Below are 12,767 nucleotides of genomic sequence, written 5' to 3'. Positions count from 1 at the left end.
TGAAATAAAATGTATAATAAAATACAAAAAATTGTATTTACAAGTTTAAATAAAATATAGATTATTTAATATTTTTTACTTTAAAAAAATGTTAATGTTGAATTATATTGTAGCGTAGTCTAAATTTATTTGTTTTATTAGTATGATGTTTTAATTGTGAGCATGAGAAGTTGTTGTAAAAAAAAAATATTGAATATATTTCATCAAGAGTTTGAAATTTATTTTATTAAAAATTAAAGATTTGCTTATACTTTAAATCAATTTTAGGTATTTAAAAGTTTTAACTAATTATCTGTGCAATTGAATTATAGTTATATTGATAGGTACCAAAAATAAATTATATTAAAAAATAATTTAATTTTACGCAATAATTAATTTTTCATTTATTTTTTAACATTCAAATTATTATTATAATAAGGAAAATTTAACTTATAAAATAATTTGATAATAATATAAATTATAAATTATTATCAAATTGTAAAATAATTTATAAATTTATTATAAAATAACTTATAAAATAATTTGATAATAATATAAATTATAAATTATTATCAAATTGTAAAATAATTTATAAATTTATTATAAAATAACTTATAAAATAATTTGATAATAATATAAATTATAAATTATTATCAAATTGTAAAATAATTTATAAATTTATTATAAAATAACTTATAAAATAATTTGATAATAATATAAATTATAAATTATTATCAAATTGTAAAATAATTTATAAATTTATTATAAAATAACTTATAAAATAATTTGATAATAATATAAATTATAAATTATTATCAAATTGTAAAATAATTTATAAATTTATTATAAAATAACTTATAAAATAATTTGATAATAATATAAATTATAAATTATTATCAAATTGTAAAATAATTTATAAATTTATTATAAAATAACTTATAAAATAATTTGATAATAATATAAATTATAAATTATTATCAAATTGTAAAATAATTTATAAATTTATTATAAAATAACTTATAAAATAATTTGATAATAATATAAATTATAAATTATTATCAAATTGTAAAATAATTTATAAATTTATTATAAAATAACTTATAAAATAATTTGATAATAATATAAATTATAAATTATTATCAAATTGTAAAATAATTTATAAATTTATTATAAAATAACTTATAAAATAATTTGATAATAATATAAATTATAAATTATTATCAAATTGTAAAATAATTTATAAATTTATTATAAAATAACTTATAAAATAATTTGATAATAATATAAATTATAAATTATTATCAAATTGTAAAATAATTTATAAATTTATTATAAATAATTTTATAATTTATAAATTTATTATAAAATAATATTAAAGAAATAGATTTTGGAGGTATTAAAGAAATTGTTGAAGGAAGAGAAGTTGTTGAAAGAGGAGAGATACTCTCATGAGGTACACATCAGCTTTTTGGCTGATGTGGATGAAATATGTTGAAGTGGCAAATATATATAATAGATAATAGATACGATGAGATATGGATCTTCTAAAAGTTCCTTTTTTTAATCCTTTTTATAAGAATTGTCATCTTCTCGAACTCACTTCCTAGAAAGCTTCAATTATTCGTGTCTATAGAGATCAATCGTCTCACAAATTTGTTATCTAGTGAAGGTAAGACTTGTCATTGACATTTCGAGTGCTCTCTTCAAATTATGACTTTGGTGTTATATTTTTTTTTATAAATCATATATATTTTTTATTATAAAATAGAGATATTCAAAAAAATAAACTAGTCGCTAAAAAAAGTTAAAGATTACATAAGTATTGAAAAGTTCATAATAATCTAAAACCATAATATAATTATGAAAAAATTAATTATACATGTATCTATCAATCTGAACATATAACAATAACATCCAACACTAATAATAAAATTCATCCACCTATCAATTCTATATTTCTTTAGAATTCCATTTTAAAAATGTATGAAATTAAAATTGAAACTTTATAGTAAACAGTAAGATGATAAAAATAGTTTTTTTATTAAAATTATTTTAATATAACAGTATAATTTTTTATTAAATAATTGAGTCTAAAAAATAAGTCTTTTAAATTTTTTTAATATATATATTAAAAAAAAATTAGTGTCCTAAAAATTTAAAGTAATGTGGTGTCACTTCTCCCGCATACCCTTAATTTTTGCTTTCTGATAATAAGAGGGATTTCCATACCTAGTTTTGTTTCTTAGTCTTTGTTTTCCTTTATTGATAAAAAATAAAATAAAATCAGTTAGGTGTAAAATATCTTTGGAAATATCTCATCAGCAGTTTTAAAAATGAAGGGCCAAAAAGTAATTAAAAAAAAAGTAAAGGGTATAAAAAAACATACATAGTACGAAATAATGGATTTAAATATCGGAGCTTATGTATATGAATGAATAGCCATCTAATTGTAAGTGGATGGAAATTAATTTATTGGATTTTTTGGTCCCAAACATCGTACATAAACTCATAAAACACTTCCGGTGAAATAATAGAAAAGATAGAAGTAAAAAGGGTATGATTTAAATATTTATCGTGTTGAATTTCATCACGTGAAAGAAATGGAAACACAAAAAAGACATAATGCATTGAGTGTGGTTACACAAAGAAAGCAAAGTTTCCATTTAGGGTAATTTCCACTTCTAAAGGGCAAGCAAATGTATCTGCAATGAAATAGAAGGCACGTGAAAATACACATTGAGTTACTGTGTAGTGTTAATTGATTTTTCAACATCAATACAAAGGTACGCAACTAATGAGAGCTACAACGCTATACAAAAAGTTTTTTAGCATGTGTAACTCATTTCTCACGTGCCTAGTTATTCAACTCACCTTCCCATTTTTTATTTCCCCGACACCTATATATATATCACCTTTGAAATCTATGTCTCATGCATTAATCAACTTCGTTATATAGTGCATGTGTCTTTTAAATATTTTGTGTTGTTCAATATGTAGTGTATATTTTTCTTAAATTGTTGTTTTTTTTTCTTTCCGAGTAACAGGAGGGTCCATTACATTACTCGAGTTCAAAATTGGCATCACGATGAAGCGAAATTGTTTTTTGGGTTCATCATCTCATAAATCAATGTAATCAATTTTGGAGTTTTAAATTTTTTTTTTCTTCTTTTTCGTCTTAATATAATTTTACTTTGTTATTATGAACAGAGTTTTAATTTTTCTTTTTGTGATTTTTTGTTAGGAATGAAAAGATTAACGTAAGGAAGGAATTTGTTGCCATTGCTCACAATGGACACCTTATGTTTGATGAAAGTGAACTTCAAGTAATATATTCTTATCATGTGCAATGCACGAACTTTTATACTAATTGACATTAATTTACTAATTATTTTTCATAGTTTTTTGCATGGGGATAATTATGTAAGTGACAAAAAAAAAAATCTTATAAAAAATGTTTTACTCACTTGACAACAATGTAATGATCAATGTATATATGCACCATTTTTTTGTAACGAAGACAGGGTAGGCCCAAAGGTAAGGCCTTTAGGCCTTTTTACAAAACAAATTTTTTTACTTAATAAAAATATCTTTTTTTTTTTGTTTAAAAAAAAACTTAAATTTTAATATTGTTAAGATTAAAATCGATATAATTGTTATATAAATTAAATAAAACATTTTCCTTTTATTGTAAATTATTTAATACTACAACTAAATTGGTTAATGGAGATAGTAAAGACAAGAGAAATATTAGTTATAAATTGAAAAATCATAAGACTAGAAACTGAGCACATTGAACATATTGCTGAGTTATTTGAGTGGTACAATGTATACACATTATTTACTTCTTCAATTAAAATATGGAAAATTTTACACGAGTTTTTGATGTTGCCGTAGAATCGTTGAAATATCTTATTTTATTTTTTAAAAAAAATATAGAGAAAATAGATTTGGAAATATCATTAATTCTACTAAAGAAAATTTCTATAGTTATTAAATAAAATATTAACGATTTATTTATTAAATTTTAAAAATATCATATTTAATAGTTTCGCTTTAAGCCTCGTAACGTGTTGTGCCGACCTTTAATGAAAATACTTCTCTTAATAATAAAAACTTATAAATATACTTTTTATTATAATTAGTTGAAATTGTTTGTAGGCTAGAGTGATAATATGGTTGGCAAGTCAAAAAATTGAAGGAAAGAATGGTAGCAAAGGATCGCGTCCGATACTATCCCTTTCATTGCAACTTCGAGCATTATTCATGCATAACTCCTCACAAGGCTTTTCCATTAAGAGATCTCTTCACAATTTCCTTCAGAAGAGAAAGAAGAGGACTCAAAGTCACGATTCAATAGTAATCCATGATAATGATAATATTAGCACAAATTAGACCAAATATGAATTCGATCAAATCAATTCATACATTTAGTTTGTGGGATCAATTGAAGCCTATGTATGAGTATTTTTATTATACTTTATTTTATTAAGATATTAAGATATATATATTAATATCTTAACTAGAGTAGACATATGAATTGGATCGAATCAATTCATACCGTTAGTTTGTGGGCTCAATTGAATCCTAGGTACAAGGAAGTTTATTTTTGAGCCACATTATTCTAGAAGTTCATTTTTAAATGTGGCTTTTGCAAAATAGTTGTATTTATGTTGTTGAAGCTCAATGTAGCATTAATTATTGTTTTGTAACCATACTCTAAATTATGTCGCCAATAAGAATTTAATTTTGTAATTTCAAATGATATAGTTCAAAGTTTAATCGATACAATTGTAAAATGATTATTAACGTTGACGTTATTTATTATTCATAATTTCTTTTTTTCTAATTTATTTTAAAAAACAATACTCATAACTATTTATTAAAAGATAAAAAATAGGTGAAATTATGTACTACTAGTATATAGCTATTACAAGAAAATACATATAATTTCATTAAAAGTAACAACTTTTTTTATTTTTTATTTATTTTTTCTTGGTATTTTTAAACAATTTAAAACAACAAGGAACATATAAAGTATATCTTAGTCAATACAACCAAGTTTGGAATTGAAATTTTCAATGCCCTCGTCAAACTAAAAGAATGGTGCACTCATAATCATTGTATTTGTTTTCTAACACGAGACATCCACAAATGTATGATTTAAAATATCAAATGTAGAGAAATATGTGTTTTAAATATCAATTAATTGTAATTCAATCAAATTAAGTAGAAGAAGCTGATTAATTCGAGTAGAAGATTGTGACTTTGAAATAATAACAAATCGAGTAGAAAACAAAATTAATCAATATCACAAGAAAATTGAAATTGATTTTTCTTTTAAATGAAATTGATTTTTCTTTTAAATGAAATTGATTGTTATAACCATAAAAAAAGTTTCCAATATTGAGATTTTCCAATTGATAGTTTAAAATTCAAAATTGACTACCTTTTATTAATGTTTAACTTTTTTGAAGGTGAATGGATCCTATAGAAGTAGATATTCAAATTCAGAAACAAAGTTTGTAAAAAAAATATATTTGAGAAACAAATATATGCTCAACTAACTCAATTATAAATAGTTGAAATTAAATTGAACCAATTAAACTGTGACAATTCATCGTCTCTTTGAGAAACTAAACATACTTTCGTGATTTAAATGTAAGTGTAATTCAAGCAATTAAGTTCACATCTCATTCTTATCTATATATAAGTGATCAGCAAATTAACATTAATAAACTTCGATAAAAATTAAATTAAAACTGTTCCACGCCCAATCAATTTTTCCACATAAACAGACCAAGTGCTCTATGCCCAATCTTACGATAGAAAACTATTCAGACATGGTAAATCAACGATCCTTCAAATTTAGTAAAAAAGAAATAGTCTATAAAGATTATAAGTAGTTATCACGACGGTTCTTATTTACAAAGAGTCGTCACGTTGACTTCAAAGTCTTCAATAATTTTTAAAAAATTATTACTATATTTTTTTAGTAATGTTATTTAAATATAGTTTGACATAAAATAAGACACAAATATAATATTATGTATTGAAATATAAATAAAAAATGTGATGTTCTTTATTTTAAATAATATTGTATTTGTGTCCTATTTTGTGTTCCAATATTACTCTTTTTTTTATAAGATATATTTGAGTTATAATTTAATAATTCGACCTTTATTGATTTGAGATATAATTTCACATAATTTTAAAATTGATCGCATAATACTCGAATCAAACCCTTATCTTTTATTAACACTATGTCAATATTAATATATTAAACAAAGTGTTGTGTTTAAATGTATTTTAATAATATATATATATATATATATATATATATATATTGTCCTTGTAATTAAGAAAATTATATTAATAGTATAAAAATTTGGATTTAATTTGAATGAATCGACAATGTAAATATATTTTATATTGTTAATTAATTATTATTGTCTGATTAATAAAACAGTTTAATTTTTATTATAATTATTTTTAAAGTCACATCTATGAATGGTTGTGATGTGCTGACAATATGTAAAACTTTTTTACATCCACAAAATATAACAATTAAACTATATAAATTTTTAAAAATAAATATTTAATCATTAAAATTATCAACCAAAATTTGATTTCTTAACTAGCATTAAGAATTTTATCGTCAATATATTTTTATAAATTTACAACTTAAAATTTATATATACAATAATATATTATACCTTTTTATTTATCCATTAAATTTTTAAAAGTTGGCCACCTAATCATTTTGTTCAAGCTCCGCAAGTATGTTGATATCGAGCTGCTTGATTTCGAATCTTAACGAGAAATGAATAGAATCAAAAAAATAGCTTAAGACAATATAAATATATACGTTATACAATGTTTACACTAAAATATATATTTTTATACCACATAATTAGTATACGAAATAATATTCTCTTGCTATTTGCAATAAAAGATTAGGTTTAAATATGTATTGGTAGGTGCAAGTATATTATTTATTAATTTTAATTTTAATTTTAATTTTTGTATTTTAATTTTTTAGATTTAGTATTTGTAAAATTAGATACGATTAATTTTAATTTTTAATGTCAAATCAATATTAAAAAAATAAAGAATTTTTCAAAAACTCTTAAACTTTTCTCTTAATCTATATTTATATTTTTTTTTATAAAATAACACTAATTAATAAATAAACAATAAATTAATTAATTAATAATATAAAACACTTTAGTTTTTTAATATATCAAGATGATGAGTTGATATTGATTTATAGATCTGCGTGTATTGAAAATTTATCATTTTTTTTTGTAAGGATCAAAATCAATTGTTACGAAGATTAAATAAAAAAACAATTATAAAAATTAAAATAAAAAAATTGTCTATTTATAGAAACTAATATATATTTAAATTAAAAAAATATTACATATATATTTAACAATATAAATTTTAAAATATAATGTTTATTACAAAATAATAGACGAAATTATTCTCTTAACATAATCATAATTAATATGAATATATTTACTCTATTTAATTTTTTAAAAGATGATAGATAATGGCGGTTTATTCAATCCTTTGAGTAATTACGATTAATAGCTTAAAATCATCATATTTTATAGTCAACAATTAAAATTAAATATTAATATTTTTAAAAAGTACAAAAAATAATTAACGTCCGCTGAATAGACTATAGATTATTCCATCGAGGTGGGTTGGGCCTTAATGTATTCAGTTGTGCCCACCCGGCCCGATCTAATAATTCTATTAGACTTTAGAGGTGAATGTTGCTTCTTCTCGCTCGGGGCAGTACTGGAAGACTGTAGAAGAAGACGTAGTGATGGAAGACGCAGAAGAAGAGAAACGTCGTCGTTTGAAGCTCGAGGAAGCCCTTGAAATCCAATCCCTTAGACGCATCGTTAGCGCTTACCTCAAGTACAATCCTTTCCTTCCTTCTTTACCTCTTCAATTTTCATTCAACGATCCGTGAAAGTCTTGTTATTTCGCACTTTTTTACTATTTTATTTGCTTTTTAATCATTTATAGAATTTTTATGTAATCATCAATCAAAATGACGAATGCACACACACCATGTAAATCCTCCAAAAAGCTATCGAATTCTTTAGGTGTATCGATTAATTTTTATGATTCTTTGTATTTTGTTCATTTAGCATATTCTAATTTGATAATTAATATTTGTTTTCATTTTTTGGTTTCTATCATAATATTTAAATTTCAATGTTTACGTATCATCTCTTCTGTAATGATGTATTTTCTATCATATACCTAAACTTAGTGTCATAATCAGTTGGTCACTTGTCAGTTAGACTAATTAGTTAGTTAAACCAGTTATATATGCAGCTAGTTAGTTGAAACTTGAAACAGAGTGGGTTTTGCTCAGTGCTAACTTGTAATTAAACATAATGATTTTATTATTCAATAGTTTAGAGATTTTTGAGAAAAACAATAACTGTTTTTCCGTCGCAGTGAAAATCACAAAATCAGTTATAAAAAATGATTTTTTTGAAAAGCTATTAAAAACAGCTTTTCATTTGAAACAATTTTTAGATTCTCATTTTTTTTGAAAAACCTGTAACAAACGGATGTAAAATTTCAAAAGTGATTATTTTATGAAAAAAGTTGTAACATTGTTTTTCAGATCAATTTTTCCTTGTTCACATTTCTCAAGTCCTAATAATAAAGTAAAACTTGAGCCTTTTCTTTGCCGACTTCTCTTGCAGTTATCCTGATGCTGCGGACGAGGATGTTAGAAGATATGAGAGATCTTTTAAGAAGCTTCCACCTGCCCATAAGGTATTTGTTTCTTTTGAATCTGCTTGATGCTGCCATATTGATGCTTGTCTGTACAGTTTCACATCGATGGATTGCGTGTTATTGTGTGCTTCTATTGTGTTATTGGGTTTTCCTAAGCTCGGGCTAGACATGTACTCTTTGGTCATTTCAGACTGTAAGAATTGAACTTTTTGAACTCATACCCATTACTATTTGATATAAGGATGCAAAATAGGAGGGACATGGAAATTGGAAAAGTTCCTTATGGATCTTACCTTGACTGGGTTGCCACTTGTTCTTGATTCTGTTTGCATTTGAATGACTGGTTAACGGTTATTGACACCCTTTGGTAAAATATATGAGTTGAAACCTGCTTTTATACCATTTGTAAATAGGGATAATATGGCTGAAATTGTGTGTGACTAATCAGTCTATGGTAGCATAAATTTATTCTAATCTATGTACATGATTTATTCGATGAATTATTAAATATTAACTCTTCTTTAGCTCCTGTATTAATTGACTCTATAGTGTCTACTCACTGTGTCTAATAGTCAAATTAATATAGTTTCTAACAGTTATTTTGTTGCTGTCACATAATTGCTTCTAGCAGTTTCTGTTAATTCTTATGTTCCCTTGTTTACTTTACCTTTTTGTTGTGTGTGTAGGATTTGTTATCCCACTATCCTCTAAAGTTTAAAAGATTACGCTGGTACATTTTCTCTCTCTTTTTTCATTACTTTATACTCTCTCTCTCTCTCTCTCTCATCTTACATATTGGGGTAAATAAATGCTTAGATATTCTGAAGTTGATAGAATGGGGATGATTCGAACTTGTTGCTGCATGGCTAGTTTTTAATTTTATTCCCTACCATAAAACAACATCTGAAGAAGTTAACAATTGAAGCTTTTAAAAGTTCACATAAATATTCTGTTTTTAATCTTTAAGATTTTCTAGAAAAGCTTCTGTCAAAGCACACTTTGGATTTTGGATAAAGTAAAGTTCATAGGAAGTCAGAAACACACACCAATACTAGAAATTAGTGTAGTATTAGGAACTGTTTAGGTTAAATTGTATTATATATACATGTAAATATAATCACTAGTAAATTTGTATTTAATACATTTATTTTATAAATATCCAGTCTTTGCTGTAGTCAAAACAATGGGTTTTCAGCATATGGATGTACACACTCTCTCACATGGGATTTATAGCAAATTTAGAGGAACTGTATAAATCCGTGCATATTGATGTACCTGTTTTCCTTTTATGAAAAAATAGTTTACTCATATTTTACTAAATAATAGAGAGGTCGAGTTTGATTAAAAAATGGAAATTAAACTTGTAGTTTTGAATTCTGAATTTTATTGTTTTTGGCACCTTCCAATGGAGCAGGTGTATCTCTATGAACTCTCATTTCATATTCAACATGCTTCAGGTATGGACCTACACTTTCTGTGGCTTGTTCCTTTTTTTGTGTGTTATAGTAATATTTGATATAGGCATAATGAACTTTTGTAGGCATTTGAACCTCCACTTGATATGAGCCAGGATATAGATTTAAGTGAAGATGCACATCCTGAATATTGTCAAAAAGATAATTTAGTCTGTGAAGGGATTAATTGTTGTTCATGTGAATCAGCCCCATTGAGAATAACATGTTCTGTATCTAATCAACATGGTTGTGTGGAAGGAAACAATGATTCATGCAGATCATCAGTACCGGAGCATCCCAATGAGGTTTCTTCTGCATTCACGACTCCATGTTTATTTTAGTTCAGTACATAAGAACTGTGATGTTTTGTGGTTCTATTATGGTTTTTTTCATTTAGAAATTTGACTCTGTAGATAACAACAGGACGTGAACATTGAGAGTCACCATCAGTCAAATACTGGTAGCCACCCTTCAAACATGATACATACTAAAGATAATAGTGAATATGGTGGAAGTGCTATTGCTGATTCCAATGGAAATGTAATTTCTTCTTGTCTGTGCTATTGTAAATTTTTCATTTTTTAGAATTGCTATCTAAGTTAGTCATATGATGTGCATTCCTTGTGCAGCTGTATTAAATTGGTGCTAACTGCTAACAAAATGAGTATTCTTAAAAGTTCTTGATACATTTGAGAGTAATTATATAACTTCACTGGCGGTGATATCTTCCTTCACTATGGCACTGCAGCACAGTTGTTTCGAAAACAACGTTTATACGTTTCTCCTCCTCCTCCCTCTCTTTTTCCCCCTCTCACGGATCTGTTTGCGAATAATCATAGCTTAATCATTATGTTTACAATTAAGTCATGGCATGGTGAGACCTTGTTGCTGGCAGAATTTTATTGCATGTTGACTATTTTGGTCGGTTGTTTTATGGAGAAAAGGAAGAGTTTCTATAATTTTTACTTGCTTTCTTTCGTCTTGATTCGTTCTTCTTGTGTGGCCATTTCTGGGCAATCAACAATTCCTACTTTTTAGTTTGACTGCTATTATATACCTAAGATAAAATGCTTTGACAAAAATGTCAATATATGTATCAAGTTCAAACTGCCAAACAATTTTTAGCAGAGTTGTCGAATATGTGCTCATTTGGTTAGGATTTTGGCCAAAAAAAATGGGAAAGGTTAATGTCCCCAATCCCATGCACTTTTTCTCAAAGCAATGATTTAGCTTCCTATTATGAAAAAAATGATTTATAACTTCCACTCAAACTTCGTTTGGGAGCTTCCAAAATTTAAAATTGAACAGGCTTTATTTTTTGTAGATTTTTAACCTTACACCCACCCTTTTTTGCCCTCGATTCCTTCTTTATTTCAGGTCATGGACACCTCACCACAGCAACAATGGTTGGATCCATCTTTTCAGTTTAATGTTCCTTTAGTTGATGTGGATAAGGTATATTTTTGTTTCCAGCATCCATTATTTTTTGTTCCAATGCGAGATTGGAAGGATTTGATTTTAATAGGCTGAGGTTTTCTTGGATGAATTAATGGTACAAAATAGGTAGTGTTGTAGTGACGTGACAACACCTGTTAATTTATGGTTTGGGGTATGATGGGTTTTGTGTAAAAGTTGACGGAGAATGAAGTAGAATTTTTATTAGGCAAATCCTCAATATTGCCTGAAAAAAAAATCCTTATCAGGGTAGTTGATAATACTTGATGAAGTTTAAGAAGTAGGACAGAAGATGAGAACTTAACACCTAGGATTTGAATGCTTGAAAGTAGGAGAGTTGCTGGCTGCAGACCTGCTGCAATTCATTAGTCTGCTCTTCTGTCTATCTAGTCTAGCTAGACTAAGAACTACTGCTGTCATAATTGACTTCTTATTTTGCATGAATCAGGAATAGAGTATGAGTCCTTTGATGATTGAGACTCTTCCACTAGTTAACTAAACCTACAATGGAAACTTGGATAAAAGTATAGTGTGATTATTTCCAATTTTCCCTTTTGATGCTTTGTGTTTTGCACTATTGTGTTAGTATAAGGGTTCTAGTGATGTGATGATTCTCATATGGTTTTGCTGTTACTTATATACATTTTACTACTACTTTTGTCTCAGGTGCGATGCATTATAAGGAACGTAGTTAGGGACTGGGCTGTAGAGGTACTTTTCTGTTGCTACTTTATTTCAAATATTCTAATTATGGTCATCATATCCAAATTTATTTTATTACTCACTATTTTCTTCCACAATTTTATCTTATTAGGGTCAAAAGGAACGTGACCAGTGCTACAAGCCTATTCTTGAAGAGCTTAATATCTTATTTCCTGATCGCAGTAAAGAAAGGTAGACTGTAATGCTCTTAATAGCATTGGAAAGTGCTTATTTGGGATGTGAAGATTGTTTGCACAATTTGTATATTTTTTGCTAAAACCAAACATTTCTCAAACAGTCCACCTGCTTGTTTAGTTCCTGGTGCTGGACTCGGGCGGCTGGCTTTGGATATTTCAAGTTTAGGTGTGTGTCTATAACCATGCTTACATATGAATTACATTTGGATGT

General features: G+C 25.8%; 1 protein-coding gene and 1 long non-coding RNA gene across 2 annotated transcripts in view; both read left to right on the top strand.

Annotated features, from left to right (window-relative positions):
- Nucleotides 1-2,919: 2,919 nt before the first annotated feature.
- On the top strand, nt 2,920-4,740 carry LOC101515249 (uncharacterized). The gene is made up of 3 exons (XR_012163084.1): nt 2,920-3,108; nt 3,221-3,302; nt 4,138-4,740. It is a non-coding gene; the product is annotated as an uncharacterized lncRNA (long non-coding RNA).
- A 3,008-nt stretch (nt 4,741-7,748) lies between these two features.
- The window catches only part of LOC101514925 (uncharacterized), a 10,122-nt gene continuing 5,103 nt past the window's right edge, over nt 7,749-12,767 (top strand). The window contains 10 exon segments of the mRNA XM_004502018.4: nt 7,749-7,908; nt 8,715-8,787; nt 9,435-9,478; nt 10,163-10,205; nt 10,289-10,507; nt 10,626-10,742; nt 11,580-11,657; nt 12,324-12,368; nt 12,472-12,551; nt 12,658-12,722. Of these exon segments, the coding sequence (XP_004502075.1) occupies nt 7,814-7,908; nt 8,715-8,787; nt 9,435-9,478; nt 10,163-10,205; nt 10,289-10,507; nt 10,626-10,742; nt 11,580-11,657; nt 12,324-12,368; nt 12,472-12,551; nt 12,658-12,722 (859 nt within the window). The 5' untranslated portion in view covers nt 7,749-7,813.

Source organism: Cicer arietinum, chromosome 5 (assembly GCF_000331145.2).
Source record: "Cicer arietinum cultivar CDC Frontier isolate Library 1 chromosome 5, Cicar.CDCFrontier_v2.0, whole genome shotgun sequence".
In the NCBI taxonomy this organism is placed as follows: Eukaryota; Viridiplantae; Streptophyta; class Magnoliopsida; order Fabales; family Fabaceae; genus Cicer; species Cicer arietinum.
The sequence above is the reverse complement of the archived record's forward strand: the minus strand, read 5'-3'. Positions and strand labels throughout refer to the sequence as shown.